At 32.9% G+C, this 19,977-nt stretch overlaps 2 protein-coding genes across 4 annotated transcripts in view; one reads left to right on the top strand and one right to left on the bottom strand.

Annotated features, from left to right (window-relative positions):
- The window catches only part of RpL24 (ribosomal protein L24), a 399,722-nt gene extending 391,907 nt beyond the window's left edge, over positions 1-7,815 (bottom strand). Inside the window, exon 1 of the mRNA XM_076480183.1 lies at positions 7,809-7,815. Within this exon, the coding sequence (XP_076336298.1) occupies positions 7,809-7,813 (5 nt within the window). The 5' untranslated portion in view covers positions 7,814-7,815. The remainder of the gene's footprint in view (positions 1-7,808) is intronic.
- The window catches only part of LOC143239260 (midasin), a 217,603-nt gene that overhangs the window by 26,153 nt on the left and 171,473 nt on the right, over positions 1-19,977 (top strand). For all 3 annotated transcript variants that reach the window (XM_076480175.1, XM_076480174.1, XM_076480176.1), the window contains exons 7-16: positions 1,622-1,834; positions 2,908-3,143; positions 3,527-3,641; positions 3,805-3,959; positions 13,188-13,365; positions 16,411-16,523; positions 17,115-17,266; positions 17,693-17,753; positions 18,114-18,228; positions 18,624-18,708. In XM_076480175.1, coding sequence (XP_076336290.1) covers positions 1,622-1,834; positions 2,908-3,143; positions 3,527-3,641; positions 3,805-3,959; positions 13,188-13,365; positions 16,411-16,523; positions 17,115-17,266; positions 17,693-17,753; positions 18,114-18,228; positions 18,624-18,708 — 1,423 coding nt within the window. The remainder of the gene's footprint in view (positions 1-1,621; positions 1,835-2,907; positions 3,144-3,526; positions 3,642-3,804; positions 3,960-13,187; positions 13,366-16,410; positions 16,524-17,114; positions 17,267-17,692; positions 17,754-18,113; positions 18,229-18,623; positions 18,709-19,977) is intronic.

The following is a 19,977-nucleotide window of genomic DNA, read 5'->3' as shown; positions in this document are numbered from 1 at the left end:
TTATAATCCCACATTATAGCTTGTACCGTGGGATCTTTTCAATTAGTGCATTGTATTTTTGTTTACTTTATCTTGTTTCAGCTTGTTTTTTAAGTTATAACAAACTTATATAATTAGTTAAAGGTTTAGATTTGCTGTTTTTAATGCAGTCCTTCCTTGTGATTTCACTTATTTAACTTCATTAAAATGTATTTAAATTAACTTAAATATATATATCCTCACCATCCCTACTGGTTTCATTGAAGCTATAAAATTCTCATAGTTTGCTAAGCAAACTCTATAATATTCCTCTTGCTCCTTTGGTGTTATACTTTTCTTTGAAGAGCAGGAATGACAGTATCTAATCAATGATTTATAGTCTGTTGCTTTCCTAGATTTACTTGAAAGAACAGTGACCTTATCATGTAAGGAAAAGTAGCCCTGTTTCTGCCAGGTACCATCACACATGACAGATGTTTCAGTAACTCTGCCATCTCTTTGCAAATCTTCAGTCGCATTTTTCATGCTTTCACAAGAAACTGTTTCAGTGCATTTGAAACAGATATGAAATGCTTGTACCGAGACCTCTGTATACTTAGTGGGTTCATGTTCATAACACTAAAAAACAATTATCTGATAGTTCTAACTTTCAAAATGTTTCTTTTGCACACAAATTTTTAGCAGAAAGTCTACTTCTATTAGCTGTTTCTAAGCTAAACGTTTCTTCACACAAACAGTGACAAAATTCATTTGTTACTTCTGACAGAATGTGTGTATCAACAAGTATATTACCACTTTGGATACAGTCTTGTCTAATCTCTTCTTGTAGTTCGTGAGGTTTCTTCAAAAGCATACATGTGTCCAAATTTTCTTGTAGAAGCACTTTGTGCCATGGAATCTTGCATAGAAGTTGAATATGCAGAACTGGTACTTGCATTATGAGTACCAACAACTTGTGGCAACTCAAGTGATTTCACTGTTACTAAGCATACCAGTCTTCTCTTCACTCAATTATTTCTTTTTGGTGAACTTGTTACCATGAAATTTCCTCTTTGATTTGTAAAATCGTGCTTTATTTCCATCCTTAAACTTTCAGGATTTACCAAGAGAATAAACACTTTTGATGGCAAGTTAAACAAGAGGAATTAGTAAAAGAACTTTCTTTGTTCATCATATAGAAATTGATCTTCGTAATTTGCCCCTCAATGAAAGTGTATTGGTACAATCAATTACTTTGAAAAAGGTAGCAAGAATGCAGCATTTTGGTAAGCAGGGGGAACGACAGACAAATTGGTTAAAAGTGCTTCCAAATAAAAAGAAAAACAGCAATTTTGGATCATGTTGCCATGGAAATGGAATGTAAAAAAAAGACATTTAATGGAAAACCCTTTGTTTTTCATACTTTCTAATGGTTTTTAGTTTAGGTAAGATTTTTTGTACTGCACAATGAAAGTGAGGGTGGTTAAGGATTCAAAATATACAAACAAATAAACCAATATTTTTTGCATTTAAAAGGTATATGTTACCTTAAGATTACTAGTTTATATGATATTTTTTGTTTTATTGCATGCTTATTTTACAGTTTTTCTATACATTATATTGCTTGTATACTTAGAGGCTTTTATTTGGTTCCTTTCAATAGCAAGCACAGAAAGTTGGCTTAGTGTCTGTTCCCTCTTTGAACAAAGTTCTACGTGACCTGGCATTGGCTGTTGCATGTGGACATGCTGTTCTCTTACAAGGACCTGTGGGATGTGGGAAAACTACATTGATTGAGCACATAGCTGCAGAGACTGGAAGAATCAGGCCTCCGTATTTACTGAAAGTACACTTAGGAGACCAAACAGATGGAAAAGTTAGAAACGTTTTTCATAAGCATGAAAAATTGACATTTTATTGTTTACTTTTTGTATACATGGTGAAAAATAGCTTTTGGGTCCTGAAACCTTGGTCAATGCTGGCTAAAGGTAGTGAATAAGGAAAATAACCATTTCATTTAAAAAAGAATGTTATGTGGCATATTGGTTTAAAATCACAGAAATTATTCTTATTAACAATACCTATATCTTTGTTAAATATTTAACATAGCCTTGTCTAATTATTGTTTGTCTGTATTGTTAAACTATTGTGAGCATTAAAATGTGTAAAAATGTTGATGATCTACATAATAGAAAGTATATTGAAGTTCTTTGATTTGATTTTATAAATTATGAATCAAGCATTTTTTCTGCATCTGTTTTATATATCAGAATTGGGAGTACTCATAAGTTATTGCAACATAGTTGTGGTATGCTGCTAAAATACAGTTGTGTTGCTGTGATATAATTATGTTGATGTAACACAGTCATCCTAAGTTTTGTATGCTAAATCATTATTTCAACAATAAAAATAAATTTATTATTCATGAAAAAACTTAAGTTTAATTTTACATGGTAACATTACAAAACTGTTTGAGTAAAGAATCTAAGGCAGTTGCCAGTTTGTTCTGTTTTCTTACAACTTATGTAGAGACAGAATGATTAGAAGTATCTGTTTGTAAATATTGTTATTTTAATTAGTCCCTCACTGGGACAGTGGTAAGTCTTCGGATTTGCAACGCTAAAATCAGGGGTTTGAATCTCAGTGGTGGACACATAGCCTGATGTGGCTTTGCTATAAGACAAACCCACATATTTTAGCTAATGTTGTTTATTTCTGTTTTAGCATACTGTCTGTTCATGTTACTTAGAGAATTTCTAGGTTTAAATTCGAGACATTGAAAAAGAAACCTTGAAAATAATTTTCATTATTTTGTAATTTTATTTATTCCATTTTTAAAAACAGCCTTAAAACCTCAAACTTAATGTTTGATTGTTCTAGACAAAAGAAATTGTCATAACATTATCATGCATTATCACAAGGATAAACTTAATAATTTTTGTATTATAGCTCCTTATAGGAAGCCACTGCTGCACTGAAGTTCCAGGAGAATTTATATGGAGACCTGGACCACTAACAGAAGCGATGACTAAAGGCTATTGGCTCCTGCTAGAAGATATTGACTATGCTCCTTTGGATGTCATATCAAATTTAGTGTCAGTTCTGGAGTCTAAAACTCTCCTTCTTCCAGGTCAAGCTGAGCCAATCAAAGCTGCACCAGGGTTTCAGTTGTTTGCTACACAAAGGTTTGTTGTAAATTTTAATAATTAAATGTGGTGTCACAGAGAGATGTCCTAAAAATTAAATAATCATGCAGTAAAAATGCTAGTTGATGAAACCACAAATGTTAATGCCAATTTATGAATTTGTCAAACAAAGTGGCACATCCATTCATTCTCGTTAACTTGATTTGGAAAATATCATAAGTTAGTATGAAAAGCATTATTATGTACATTGTGTACTGTTTAGTTTCCCAAGCAATATTTGGTGTTAAGAGGTCTTTTTAATTGATGATGAAACTATAATGTTTTTCAATTATGTGAAATCAAATTCAGTTTTTAAGTTTTAATTATGTATAGTAGACTTGATTTTGATAGAAATGTCTAAATATTTGATATACTTTTTCTAGGTTGTTGGTGACTCATGATGGTGTTCATTCTGGAGTTCATGGACATATAAACCCTTTAAATAACTTGTGGAGAAAAATTACCATAGAACCTATGTCCATTGCAGAGTTGAAACAGGTAAACTGCAGATTTTATTTTTATTGGTAAAAAAAAAAGGAAGTTTAAAAGCAGCTAAGCTATGAGAGATGTACCTGTGATAACATAGTAAAAATATACTTGTGAGAATTTAATCTTCCACATATTTTTAAGAACTTTTTTCTTTATGAAAATTTTATTTCAGGTAATCTTAACAAAATGGCCAGTTTTGCATCACCTTGTAGATAGGATGTTGGATGTATATGTAATGTTTTCTGATGGTGGTCACCACAAAGTCAATATATCTGAGTCAGAAGGTAGTTCAATTCCAAAATCTGCTCGCAGGCTCATTTCTACAAGGTAATGTAACATCTACTTGCATTGATGTTAGTGAACACAGTATCATTTCTAGATTATCATCAATAAAAATAGCTCAGTCTTAATTCATTTGCCATGTACATGCAAGTGAGCATGTCATGATTTTTGCTCTTTAAAAAGTTACTTTCAGAATTTAATTAAACCATTTTATTATCAGGATATATGAATACATGTAGCATCAAATGTAGCTAATAAACCAATAACATAAGTTTTAAATTCTTAATTTTGTAAATAACTATATTTATAAAACCCTCAGTCTTCCCTAGTATGAGAATTGTGACATTTGCTCTTTTTCTAATTCGTTTACCACAGAATATAACATAAATTGCTTGTTATAATATAGTTATTACTTGAGCAAAACACAATTTGTGACCTTAATTATTGCTTGTTTATTGAACCATAAGCTAGAAAATCACTTATAATAGATTTTATCACATAGTTAGAAAATCTTATGGTAATTATAGAACATTATCTGCAATTAAAATATTATTATTCTGTGTTCTTAGTTGCATTATTTAGCTGAATAAAAAAAATAGTGTATTTGTACCATTAATATAAAAAAATGTTTAAGTTGCACTTATGGTTAACAGAAAAAAAATATCCAGGTAAGTACTACATTTGTTGTTTTTCCTATGTGTTCTTTATTTAACATTATAAAAGTAATTAAAAGTAAAAATTAGAAACTTGTTAGGATAAGTAAAATAATAGAAATGTGTTGGCCTACATTTGTAAGTAGCTCATTCACTATGTAACTTGTACGACAATGTGAGCTCCACATTTTCTAAACAATTTACAATTTATCTAGAGCAATAAAACAGTAAAATGTAAGTAGAAACATGTATACTGTTAAAAGCTTTAAGCTATTTAAAATATATGAGTGTAATTTCCTGTTACAAAAAACTAAGTGTGTGTTCTATAAATGTGAATCCAACAATTGTATCATCAACATACCTGTACTAGTATAGTGGTGGGTGTAAGGCTGAATTGATTGCTTGAGATTCATTCTGTGTTATGAAAATGTTGGCTAGAACTGGTGACACACATTATTGCTCATACTTAAGCCATTTATATGTAGGTAATTTTGATCATTGAACATAGTTAGTTTTGATGGTAGTGAATCCTCTAAAGGTTGCTAATTGGTTGCTTGGGATGTATATCAATGGATTGGGGTTTTGGATATGAAGTTCTAAAGCTGTCTTGCAGGTTTTGGTAGTTGAGACTTATGTAAAGAGGGAGATTACATCAGAACTGGCCATTAAGGCTTTATGGTTTAGTTGGTCAAAAATATATTTAAAGTTAAAAGATTCTTTAAAAAGGAGCTGCCTGATGTTACGTACTTAGAAAATGCCCACACTATGTATTTACTATGTGTTTTTACTAGGTCAGCCTCAACAGAGGATCATTTTGATCAGCCACCTTCAGCTCCTTATCCTCAGATGGTTGCTTAGGTGTGTGAAGCTATGGATGTTTGTTATTGCATTTAACTCTACTTCTTCCTTGTTAGCAAAATGGATAGTAAGTGACTACTTGGTTTTATCTTCTCCTGATATTACTGTTTTTATTGGAAGATTTGATTCTCAGCACTATGACAGGACAGCTATGTCTTGTTTAGGGTTGTTTGGATCAACATAATTTAACTTATCATTGCCTGGAAAAAGCCTATTTAGATTCTCAATGGATGGACCCCTTTTGGACCTGTGGAGTCTGGATTGGAACCTGTGACTACTCTTAATATATCCCAGCTTTCTCAGATTTGTTTTGCTCTTATGACTGTTTTGAGGTATTTATCTTCAATCCATCTTTTTTTCTAAAAGCTATCAATGTTCCCCTTATCAACTTGAAGACAAGTTGGGATTTTGCTGATGTCTAACTTATTCAGATTTTCTTCTTCAGTTCTTTCTCTGGTTTCCTGGCTGGTTTGTTGTTGGGATAAATTGAGTCTGGATGTTTTGTTACAAAGGGCTCATTTACTGTATTCTGCCTCATGTAGAATTTGGGAGTAATGACCCACAGTGTTTTCAAACCCCTTCCTTCAGTTTCCAGGTTTATTGGTTTCTATAACTAGCCCCTTGGTGTGGATTCCTGTACATGGTGAAGGGACCTCCTGGAGAAGGTTCTATTCTTTCAGTTTACTTCTTCTGGGGTCTAAACATTCACCCATGTGTTTGCCATACGTGGTGACTCGTGAAGGGGAGGAGAGGATCTTCGTGGTTGAGGGGTCCAACCCTGACACACCACTTTGGCCTTGAATTTCTGTAGATGGGCAGCCTTGGGGTGGCCCCCCTAGGATCAATCGGCTGGTTCACTTGGGCTAGGGTCAACCAAGTACCAGTGTTGGATGTTCGAAAAAAGATGCTGTCCACCACTTAATCTTGGACGTATGCTGCTGCATTTCATTCCACTACTTTGGTGGGAGTGCAGATGGATCTCTCTGTGCCTTCAAATGAATTGTTCTTAAACCAAATGAAAAGCCTTTTGATCTCCATGGTTAAAGTAGCTGATGAATCAACTTCAACACCCATCTCTGTCCCTAACATATATTCCAGCAAACCCCAAGATCCACTTCTTTGGTTCTGGGTAAGGACGTTTTCTTGGGTACAACTTCTTCTCTAAGATGCAAAACAATCATTCTTTCACGTCCTCATTTGCTGGAATCCCCTTCCAACAGTGAAGACCTGCATAATCGACCCAGGGCAGCATTCATGGAGGTCGATAGATTATAATCTGATGACATCAAAGCACTATTGCTTCCTACAAAAGGAAACATTTCTGAAACCTGCTGACAGGCTGTGTGATGGAGGAGTGCATAGGAGGTAGCACTGTTGGTTGATCAGTATGTATCCATCCTGTCTTTGCCATTCGACACACCCCCTTTGGAGGCTGTAGCCATCCCTGTTTCCTTAGGTTGTACCATCACTGTTTGTTCTCTGCCTGTATCCTGGAGAGATTTATGATCAATCATACCTTGATTCTCTCATTGAACAGTTGCTGTCTCCCTTTTTAATCCTGAGGGATTTTAATGGACATCATCCCATCTGTGAAAGTACTGATATTGTTGGGAGGGGTCACTCCTTACAGGGTATGCTATCTGATCACAACCTTTCTCTTTTAAACACTAGTTCTTGTACTTATTTTCATGCACCTAATCAGTCCTTTACTCCTATATTGCCATTGATCTCTCAGTTTGCTCTCCTTCATTATTATCCCACTTTTCATGGAGGGTTGACAATGATCCACAAGGCAGTGATCATTTTTCTGTAATTTGAGAGAGACTGGCTGTGGTCGATGTCATCCGACCTATGTGACCCAGTGGAAGCTGGATCAAGCAAACTGGTTCTATTTCACTGCTTTAGCACAACTTGATCCTACCATCATCTATAAGCCATCAGTAGACAACTGTGTGGCAGCAGTATCTGACTGTATTATACAGGCAGCTGCTCAGTGTATTCCTAAAACCGTTACACGTTTTTCATGATATTTTCATCCATGGTGGAATCTTGCCTGCCACATGGCACGGAAGGTTCATAAATGTACCTTGGATACTTTTCATAGGTATCCAACACTCTCTCATAGCATTGCTTTCAGCAGGCCTGTGCACATGCTCAGTGCATAAGGTGCCAAAGCCAGAAGGACTCTTGGATTAAGTTCATAATCGGCATATCTTCTATTATCAGTTCCAGTGTCACATGGGACAAGATTTGAAAGGTTATTGGGCAATATAATTCTGTCCCCCTCTCAATCTTGCTTTCTGATGGCCATGAAGTAGCTGATACTGGGAGCATTGCTAATACTCTAGGTGAAAGCTTTTGTCAGCTATCTAGTGCTTCTTCCTTCATCTTCTTAGCCATCAAGACTCAGGCAGAGTGATCAGCTCTTTCTGTTCGAGCTGATTGTCGCTATGACTATAATCATCCCTTTATATGAGGGGAACTCAAACTGGCAGTATATCGGTTGGACCTGATGATATACATTATGAAATGCTGCACTATCTATCTGCTGCTTCTCTTGCTATTCTTCTGATTGTTTTTAATTGGATCTGGCAGGAGAATGTTTTTCCTGATGCCAGGCTTTTGTCCCACCTTTCTCTAAGCCTGGGAAGGTTTCCAAGATTCCTTCAAATTACCGTCCAGTTGCTTTGACGAACTGTCTCTGTAAGACCTTAGAGAGAATGGTTAATGCTTGTCTTGTATGGTTTCTTGAATCAAACAACTTCCTCTTGTACACACAGTGTGAGTTCTGATGACAGCACTCCACCATGGACCACCTGATTTGACTGGAAATGTCAATCAGAGAAGCCTTTCTCAAATGACAACATCTTGTATCAATATTCTTTGACATTGAGAAGGCTTATGATACAACATGGAGGTATGGAATTTTGCGAGACCTCCATATGTATGGGTTACGTGTCCATTTGCCCATTTTTATTAAACATTTTTTAAAGGACAGGCAATTCCAAGTTTGTGTGGGTGTGACACTTTCCTTTCTTTTCTTCAGGAACCTGAAGTCCTTCAGGGCTGTGTTTTGAGTGTCACACTTTTCAGTATAAAGATTAATGCCATCACTGAACAACTCCCTCTTACTGTTGCAAACGGGCCCTGTGTCGACAACTTTCACATCTCATGTTAGTTGTTGAACATGAGGTATATTGAGCTGCAGCTTCAGACTGCCCTCAATTGTTTACTGAAGTAGACCACAGCAAATGGCTTAAACTTAAACTCTTTTTAAAACTGTTTGTATGCACTTTTGCTGCCAATGGGGTATTAACCCTGATCTTGAACTCCATATCGGTGGAGTTGTGCTGCCTGTGGTTCCTGAGACAAAGCTCTTAGAGCTTATCTTTGATCGTAAGCTGACCTTTATACTACACATCAAGCAGCTATGGGTCAAATGTACAAGAGCACTGAACATCCTCTGTGTCCTCTCTTCCACCACTTGGGAAGTGGATCGATATTCTATGCTAAAGATATATTGTGCTCTTATTCGTTCAAAACTCGACTGTGATCACTGGTCTATGGCTCTTCCAGGACCTCGGCCTTAAAGATGCTGGACCTCATTCATAATTAAGGACTTCGGCTCTGCACTGGGGCTTTCTGCACTTCCCCAATTCAGAGCTTACATGTAGAGCCTCATAAACCTTCTTTGCATCTCTGCTGTTTTGAACTGTCTTTACTATATGCTTTGAAACTTTGTTCCTTACTAAAGCATCCCACCTGGGGTTGTGTTTTCCTTCATCGGTGGTTTATACTATTTCAGAACAGAAATCTGCCATTGCTCCTTTTGGCCTTCATATCCTGGCACAGTTGGATGAATTGGGTCTGTTCTTGGATAGCATTGCTGTATTCACTGGTAAGCCCATCCCATCGTGGCTTATTACAGTCCCCAAATGTGGCCTGTCTTCAAGTCATCTGAGAAAAGCAGACACTCCCAATTGGAAATACTGTCTGTTATTTGTTGAACATCTTTTCAACCATCCTTCCATTCCTATTTATACAGATGGTTCGAAATCAGGTGACTGTGTGGGATCTTCCATGGTTTGTTGTGGTTTGGTGGTTGCTTGCAGAATCACCTCCACAGCTTCTGTGTTCACTGCTGAATTGTATGCCATTTCTGTTGCTGTGGATCACATAGAAGCTAAGTGGTACTCAAACTGCACTATTTATACTGACTTACTTATTTCTCTAGTGGCTCTGGAATCACATTATTTCACACCTTGTTCTTACCGATATTCAAAACTGATGGCTCATTTCTCATTGACATCTACTTCTATCCAGTTTTTCTGGATACCGAGCCACATTTGTATTTGCAGGAACGAGCTCGCTGACACGGCAACTAAATTTGTCTGCTCTGCCACTATCATTGCTGTGCCTTTTCCATACATGGACTATGGTCCTGTATTTAAGGCTCAGCTCTGTGCCAATTGGCAGTCAACCTGAAATGATCATAATGAAAAGAAGCTTTTCCAAGTAAAATTCTCTATTGGACTTTGGCCATCTTGCTTCCATAAGGATTGGGAAGAGGAGGTTGTTCTAACTTGATTATGCATTGGTTACAGTTTTTAACTCATTGTTTTCTTTTATCTGGGACTGGTGCACTAGTGTGTTGTTTGTGTGACACTCAGGTCACAATAAGCCACATTTTACTTTCTTGTCATCATTATGACTCCTAACAATTTCACCATTTTAAACATGTTCTCTCCTGAGGTTTATCCGTAATGTTAGGCAGTGTTATTGGCAATGGTGACACTGTTCATCTTAGAAATGTTTTTAGTTTTTTAAAGGCCATTAATCTTTTTAATGCTATTTAAGTTTTTTAATTTATACATTAGACCTTTTTTTAATGTGATTCCCTTTTAAGAATCAAAATACATCCAGTTCAATTTGAAATTAGAAGATGGTTGTAATATCAAATAACTCAATCAGGATTGGAAAGGCCAACTTCAGGTGACTAACACTACTGTTTGATCTACCCATTAGTCATCCTGATGAGTTATAATTAAAATTTTGCAACAAATCTTTTAAAACCTTTATCATTTTACTTTCTGAAAATGGCAAGAATGTCAAATAACTCAAAAACAAGACTGGAAAGGCCAACTTCATGTGACTAATGGTGGTTTTTGAACTTATCTGTTAGTCTTCCTGGTGCGTTATGATAATTACAATTATGCTACAGAAAGTTTTTTACAACTTGTATTACTGTAGTTTTTCTGTTACTGCTGTAGATAAATGTAAAAATTGGATGCTATTTATTTTTTAATTCAAAAATTAAACTTTGTTTTACTTTAATTTCCTTTTATGAATTTTAATAATTTTACTTTAATTTTAAGTTTTTACCATATGTTTGGTGCAGATAGCCCAGTTGCTTTGTGCCATAAAACACCAAACCAATCAGTCAACCCATAAATAGGGTCTATCAATACCCTCATGGACCTTTGGCTTGGGCTAACCAATGACAATAGCATCAGTGACTATTCCTAGAATGGGGGAGCAGTGGGAGCACAATTACATCACTTTCTGGACATCTGGAATTCTTTCACCAAAGATTCTTGGGTACTCCATGTTCTGTCTTCAGGGTTAGTTATTCACTTTACACATCTTTAACATTGTCTGTTCAACCTGTTACCTCTTCATCTCCAACAGATCCACAGCAAGTAGAACTTTGTTCCCAAGCCGTAAGAGAGTTGTTAATTAAAAAGGCAGCAAAGAGGGCCATTCCTGTTCTTTTGGGATTTTATCGTCACTTTTATTCATTGTACTCAAGAAATCAGAAGATTGGCATTTAACAGTTGATCTGTCTTGACTCAACTAATTTTAGATCCTCCTCATTTTACAATGGCATTTTCACCAGGTTTCTGGATGATCAAGTTTGGTGTTGAGCTAAACTTCATATTCCCATAGCAGAATCTCCCTGGAGGTTTCTCAAATTTGTGCATGAGGGTCAGGTGCTACAGTTTTGGGCTCTACCTTTAGGTCTTACATTAGCACTTTATATCTTTTGCGTAGTTGTTCAAGCTTTGCCTCATCATCTGCATTCTTTGGGCCTGTGCACACATTTATATGGACAATCAGCTCATTCTGGCTCCATCCTGTTGAATAGCAGACAACACTCTTAGATTGAATGTTGGATAAATTCCAATTGTTCAAAAGTTCAGCTAAATAAGTAGGTTAAAGGGGTTGTAACATACGATTACACCCACTACTTGTTACTCAATCTTCTGGCCATGTGACACACAAAGTAGTCATGCACTGTATTGTTCATTGAGCATGTACTCGAAGAATCTGAGAACTTTCTGATCACCAGGCTTTTAGGGGCCTCTGCCTGACAAACTACTTTTGTCTGTGCTTTTCTCTATTTTTCCTTCCACACAACTGAAATACCCTCTCTGTTCCAGTCTCATTCATCTGGTTACCATGTAGATACTGCCTGGTTCCAGTAGAGAGATATGGACATTTGGGTCTGAATATGATTCTTATACAGTTGAACTGATTACATTAATTGCCTCTGCCATTGCATAAGAACAGAATGTAGCTTTATGGCAGATAGATAGCAAGAAAAAAGTAACTCCAGTTTTGAGACAATATATTTATGATTTTATTAGCTTTAGAAACTTAAATTGTGAAGTCTTGTAGGCAGCTAAATTTGATGTTTCTTGACATTACTAACTTGGACTTTTTTCAAAGTGGTAAACTGTTAATTTAAAAATAAGCTTCAATTGAATGAAAGGTAACAGATTTGTGGCTAAGTTTAATCCACTGATAAGTTGTACTGTGCTGGTGGGAAATTTCAAAAATAATTACAACAGCTAATAAAAATACAAAATTGAGGCCAGCATTTTTTATTTTTGAGAAATTACTATCTGTAACAAATATTAAAACTTTCATTTAAAAAATTGAAATCTCAACATTTCAGTTATAATTTTGTTTTGAATGTAACTTGGGATGATGGATCACAGAATTTTTTGAAACTCAATTTTTTAAATTTTGCAAAAAATTGCCTTGTGTAAAAAAAATCATGATATTTGGCTAGAAAGGGTTAAACATGTTAAAGTATTAATAAATTGTATATTTTAATGTGAAATCATTTTCTGTCTCAAATTCAGGTCAGAAAATGAATACAAACTTGCAATTAATTCGTAAGATTGTTCAAATATGTATTTTAAAATTTTAATTTTTCTTTATCATTTATAAAATCTATGGAATATATTTTCTAAATAAATATCTGAATTATACTTTTTTTTTTGGTAATGTTTGTCTCTGATTTTATGACTTTATTAATTAACCCTCAGATTATTAATTTACATTCTGTTCATTTCTTAGGAGATCTGCATATTGAACCATACTGAATATCTTATGTTTTGATTTTTCAAAAACTGAGTATAAAAAAAAATTTAAAAAATTCCAAGACAGTAGGGTGAAATCTCCTGTTTTCAATATAAAATACATCAGAAGTTGTTAGTGGGAGTAATTGAAATAGTGATGGTATATTTTTTAGTGACTTTTGTTATCATGAAACCAACCAAATCAGGATACATAAATAGTTATAAAAATTTGAGGGCCCCACACCACATTGGTAATTCTATGGCTTAGTAAAATATTTAAAATGGACAAAGATACCAATTTTTTAAGTTGGATGAAAATTCATATAACAGTCATTGTTCGGTTTGGTAGAAGACTATAGAGACAGTTTGTAATGTCAGTTTACTCTGAAATATAGAGATTTGATGAAATGGTGTCACCGAGTGGCAAGAGAATTTGATTTGACCTCTCTGAATGTGGCTCAGGCAGCATTTCAAGATGCCTTAGATTTCTTCTGCCAAAGTTTTCCAGGTATAAGTCAGAAAATAGCAATAGCCTGCATGATTGGACCAAAGTTCAACTTTGCAAAGTCACAGGTTTGTTCACTTGTTTTTAGTTTTGTAACAATAGGTTATATTTTCTTGAGTACATTAAACTAATATTAACTAATACTTAAATCACAGTTGTACTAAAAGAGTAAATAAAGTACACCTGAAGACACTTGGTTAAAATAAGTAATTTTGAAAGATGAATTGTTGTTCTTCAGGGGTGAATTTTTAATACAATTTAATGTTAAATTTCATAATTAGTTGTGGTACTTTTACACAGAATATGAACTTTTTACTTTGTTATGGTACATGTATACCGAATGTGAACTTACTGATTGGTTATTTTAGTTATTCTATGTTTGTATAGAATACAAACTTCTAATTTGTTATTTAGTTTTAGTATTTTTACGTGGAATATGAACTACTAGAATTGTTATTTAGTTTTGGTACTTTTATACAAAATATGAACTTCTTGGTTTGGTGTGTAGTTAGGGTACTTTTTTACAGAATGTAAACATGCTTGTCATTTAGTTTTGCTACTCTTACATAGAATGCAAGTTTTTTGATTTGCAGTTTAGTTGTGACATTTTTAAACAGAAAATGAACTTGTTGATTTATTATTTAGTTATGGTTCTTTTATCCAGAATATGAGTGTCTTGGTTTGCTGTGTAGTTAGAGGACTTCTATCATTATTTACAGCAATACTTAATAGTAGGAATAGTTGAAACAAAATAGTGGCCATAAAACTTTTCTATTTTAAAACCATCTTTAAAGTGTCTGAATAGTAGTAACAGTGACTATTTTGCAGTATTGGCTGAGCAGAGCTAAAGCTTATTATACATGTAAAGCTGACAAAATCACTGTGCTTATGGAGTGAATCAAAATTTTACAATTTCAACAAATTTTCACTTAAGTAAGTGACTTTTTTAGACAAGTGTACAGAAAAGATGATGAGACTTGCTATTCTAATTGTTTTAAGAACTCTCTCTTCTGAGGCCTCAGTTATTATTTTCTTGTACCAGAAAAAAGTCGTGTGTGTGTGTAAAAATACACACAATCACACTAATATATTTATATTGATTTTCCAAAATAGGGAAAAAATTTAATTTTATGTAACTTATTTTTTGTAGTTTTTGACTTTTTTATTTCTGTGTTACTATAGCTAGCTAGGTTTCATGTATATATTAATTTTAACTTATCTGTATAAAATTACAAAATATGAACTTCTTGGTTTGCTATTTAATTGTGATACTTATACATAGAATTTGAGATTCTTCATTTGCCATTTTCTTATGGTACTTTTTTATACAGAATACCAATTATTTGACTATTTGAGAGTAACTTCTGTTTTGTTAAAATATGTATTTAAATAGTTTCAATTAAGGTAATAAATACTGAAGATGATTTAAAAAATAGTTAGTGATCAGCATATTACTGTTTTGGTCAGTATGTTGTTGATAACAATAAAGGTGACCGTACTCCTAAAAATAAAACGAGCATAATTCCTTGAAACTTTTGGTTTTGATGTGTTATATATTTAAATTCATCTGTGATTTATTTATAAAGATATTTTCAGTCAAAGTTGTATGAAAGAACTGTACAATTTGAAAACAACCATATCCTGGAACTAGTGGCTTTATACTAGAAACCTAACATTTTTATTGCTTTCTTTACAATTTTGTTATGCAACAATATTCCAAATTGTAGAGAAAGAAAAAGGTGATATAAGAACCCAAAGTGACCTATCGGAAATAATTCCAAAACAAACTTTTACAGCAACAGACTTGTTATTTTAATTTCGTTTTCAAGGTGTTGACTGTTTTTGATTTATGACATCATAAAAAAATTGCCATGTCCAATAATCACAGTTTATTATGAAAAGAAGGGAAAAATTACATAAAGTACCTATCATGTGACATGTTAACACATAAAATAAACTACGTAAACCTTGGTGTTTACTGAGAATCTTTCCTGAAATATTTCTTGGAATTTTTCTTGATGAAATAAAACTCATATGAAGAAAAGATAAAGGAAGGTCTGGTACTGTTATATAGGTCCATAGGCCATCTCCCCCAAAAACAAAAGACATGTCAGCATGTGGGATAATATATTTAATTATTTGAGTTACAAGTTTCTACAGTCTTAAATATGTATAGTAAAGACTTGTTAAATATTCAAATTGTTTATAAGAGTGGTAACTCCTGAAAGTGAGCACATTGTCTTGTGTAACCATTTACACATTTTCAGAAGTGGTAAATCCTGTAAACATTTGATAAAGCCAAAAAATAATTATTTGATGAAAAAAATGAAACAAGAAAAAGATATTCCACTGGATATTGTATTTGCTCCTGATTTGTATGTGTTAATGGAAGCAGTATACCAGAACAAACTGGTGATCCACAATTTGTGGCCATGTGTGAGTTGAAACAAGTGCTTGATAAATCCTGCTTAATTAGGGTAGTGAAACAGTTTGCAGTGGGTGGTGTTGGCTTCACTGTAGCCGATCACTTCAAAACTATGGAAAGGAGGGCAAAAAAATTCAAAGAAATAGTTCTTTCAATTTCCTACCACCAGCTATACTTTTTGTATGAACACTTAAGATTATTTTGCAGAGATTTCAATGATAAATTTTTTTATGCCATCAAATATTAAGAATTACTTTTTTATGATACTGACTTTAAGGCGTAGCCATGTTTTTGACATCATAAATTGAAAACGGCTAACATTTAGAAAATTAAACTTGGGTGAAAATATTTTTGGTGTAAGGTTTCTTTTGGTAATTATTTTTTATGAGCTTTCATTATGGGGGCATTTTAGACCCTTTCAGTTGCCTTTTAGATCAGGCTTAATTTATGTATTGGCCAAAAAACGATGTAAATTTGATATAAAATTATTAATTTTACAATATTGCTAATGATATAATATTGATGCATGTAGTAATATAAAACCACACTGTGTTCTTTTTTTAAAAGGAAATGCTTATTTATGAAAAATTTAGAATTCAATTAGATAACTAATTTTCTACTTGCTTTGCAACAAATTACAATTATCCATTTCTCTATGATTTTATAAAGCTAATTTTTTGTCTTCCAGGCTGAGTTGCTTTGCTGTAGATATAAACCAGAAATTAGTATTACGACTGAACATTTGGCAATTGGTCGAGCAGTTTTACCAAGAAAGCAAAATCAATTAGTTTCTTGTCAGAGGTGGGATATTTCTGCAATTAACTTGTGTTTGTTTATTATTACATTATCTTTCTAATATTACGTTTGACATTTTACAGTTTCAGTAAAAACAGTTGAGAGTAAATTATATATTTACTTGTTTTTTTTCTTACTTTCTGATAGCTGTTGAGGGTTTTTGTTTAATTTATGCATTTGCTGGATAATAATCTGGATGGAAGTTTAGATGTAAAAACAAGATTGAATAGCTTAATGTATCTTAACTGAATATTAGTCACTTGAAGTTATTTTTAGAAGATGAAGATGATGCATGTAACTATCAAATCAATTTATAGTTGATCTGTTTTGTACAAGAATAATGGTTATTCTTAGATAAGCATATTTAAGAATAATTTCAAAAGGTTTCAGAAAATTATACTTGAAATGTGACACTATTTCTAGTAAACAATGAGACTAAATTCTTTAGAAAGTTTATATCTTACAAAAGAAGTAGATAAATTATTATTTAAACTTTAAGAATTTTGTTTTGAGAAATGAAAGCAGAACAATGTGTTTTAGAATGAATTTTTATCTTTAATGTAGGGTTCCTTCTAAAATCTTATTTTATAATTGCAGAGTAAAACCTTGTGTATTTGCACACACTCGTCAGTCTTTGGCTCTTTTGGAATCAGTAGCTGTTTGTATAGAACATGCAGAACCTGTGTTACTAGTTGGGGAAACTGGCACAGGAAAGACATCTTTGGTTCAGTATCTTGCCCGGATGACGGGTAAATTTTTTGTATTTTTAATCAATTGTTTCTGTAATCTTTTAAGTTTTTGTGGGTGTGTTTTTAAGTGAAAAAACGTTTTGTTATCTTTCTTTCTCTGTGTAAATTAAACTTATTTTAATTTAACCAAGCCACTCATTTTTTAACATAGAATCTTCATCTTAATCAACTATGCATTTTATAAAGATTTATGAAAGCTTTCAACAAGAAATGTTGTGAGAATAATGTAAAGAGAAAGAAAAAAATTATAAATTCAGTGCAACTGAGAGATGCTAGAGGTATGTTAATTCACCAAATACTAGAAAGATTTCAGTTGGTTTATTTATATTATCCATAAGATAATGAAACAGAAGTATATTTTAGATAAAGTAACCAACAACTTGTATTTTCAAATGATATGTAGATGCCCACACAAATTTTTTTCAGGCCACAACCTGACTGTAATTAACATGAGTCAACAGAGTGATAGCATTGATTTACTTGGAGGGTAAGACACAATACATTTTTGAAATAAAAACTTTTGTTTTTGCTTATTTTGTTACTGTTCCATATCTAGATTTATTAAATCCATGTTATGTGCATAAACAAAAAGATCATTGATATAGGTAATTTCCAAAACATTTTTAATACCAGTTGTAATCTTGAAGGATTTAATTAAGTAATTTTATGTGTCTGTAATTCAGAGAAAAGATAATTTAAAGTATGAATCAGCATTTTCTGTCTGGAAGCATTGTTAAAGAATTTCATAAGTAAAGAGTTAAAACATTTTGTTATGAAATTTAAAGAATTGTAAATTACATGTATATATATTTATAGAAGTATATAATATTTTATATACATTTTACAGCTATAAACCAGTGGAAATAAAATTATTGTTAGCACCTTTAAGAGATGAGTATGAAGAACTTTTCTGTGAAACATTCTCTCGTAAACAAAATGCCAAGTTTCTTGCTCACATTATGGTAAGTGCATATTTACTGCAATTAAGTTTATTGTAAGACAAATTTGTTGAAAAGATTGTAAAGTTTAAGTTAAAAATAGCCCTTTGGTATCTAAAGGTTAATTACTAGTAATGTTTTACCTTTTGTACTAAACTTACTGTATCTGTAATAATACATTTACTTATTATTAATGCTTCTTACATAATGTGACCTTATCAGAAGATGCTTTTTTTTTTATAAAGAATTTGTTATTTATTATGTGAGGGTTCATATGAAACAAATGCACCAAAGTAAGAGATACAAGTTTTGCTTTATTCATGATTAAATGTTTTAGTGTAATTAACTGTAATTCTGTTATTTTTTCAATGTTGTATTACTGTGATACTTGAAAAATATTTCTTATGTTTTGCCAATAGAATTGCTTTGTGAAGAGACGTTGGGAAGATTTGTTTAACTTAATGTTACATACGTTAAGGATGGCCATTAATCGTTTCTCAGGTCGTAAGTTACTTGCTTTTGAAACTAATTAGTTTTTGTACATAATAAAATACTTTCCTATATAATATTCAACTTTATATTTTTTGGCTGATTTTCATATTTAATTACTCTTGTATGTACATGTTGTAAATAAGTAGCAAAACTGAAGTTAACTGTTGGGTAAGAACTGATTTTTATTAACTGTAAAGAAGGTGCATTGTTTAATAAAGAATTTGTTGTAACTGCTTTGTATAAATGAAGTATTTACAAAAGAATTACAGTACATTGTTTGCTAAAGAATCAAGTAGAAAATTGTTGTTTAACACCAGTTAATTGTTCATGAAAGTTTTGCATCATAAAGAGCATTATTAACTGTCTTATAGTGCATTTTTGGGAAAATTGTACAGAAAAATGCCTTGCCGAGTGAAAATTTCTATGGAAATTACAATGAATACAAGAAACTTTTCAAGCAAATTAATGCATTGCTTTCTGAAGAATTGTGAAGAAAAAATGCTTTACTTAAAAAGTTGTATAGAGAAATGCATTATTTAAGATCAAATTTTATAGAAAAATTTACTAAAAACTATACAGAAAATGTTAATGAAAGAATTTTGTTGAAAAATGCTCTATCTGCTTGAGATTTATTTAGAAAAGTACATTGTTCATTAAAAATTGTTCCATGTTTACACATGAAGTCATGTGGAACATAATATAAACTAAAAATATTAGTTTTAATTATTATTAATTTATTCAAAGTGCCTGTGGTAGGTGTTTTTTATATGAGAATATTCATCAAATGTTTGTTTTAGAGTAATTTTAACTTTGTGTTTTGAAATTTGGAAGTTTATATTATACTCTTCAAAACAAGAAACGCAGAAGGGATGTTTTTGTTATTTTAAAGAGAAATATATGTAATAACGTTACAAGCTCAGAGTACGTGATATTACACGTGTTAAGGCACTGATTGTCACACCAAAATGACAATAAAAGTTGTGTACTTTGAAAACGGAGGAAAACATCGGATTTTTCGCCAAAACGCATGCGTGTCCAATAAATTTGTTTGAGAGATCTGCATGTTCTGCAAGTGCAACATGTGCAAAATCCCTATAAAAGTGACGGGTTCTCGGTTTCCATAGCTCGGTGTTAAGCCACCGACACGCAATACAGTTACGCCAAGACTGACTGAAGCACAACGCAACAACACCATTGGTCGCTTGGAAGCAGGTGAATCTCGATCAGATGTTGCCAGATCTGTGAATGTCCACCCAAGCACCATCACAAGGCTATGGAATC

The sequence above is a fragment of the Tachypleus tridentatus genome, chromosome 13 (genome assembly GCF_004210375.1).
Source record: "Tachypleus tridentatus isolate NWPU-2018 chromosome 13, ASM421037v1, whole genome shotgun sequence".
NCBI classification, from domain to species: Eukaryota; Metazoa; Arthropoda; class Merostomata; order Xiphosura; family Limulidae; genus Tachypleus; species Tachypleus tridentatus.
This window is presented reverse-complemented; position numbering and strand designations above follow the sequence as displayed.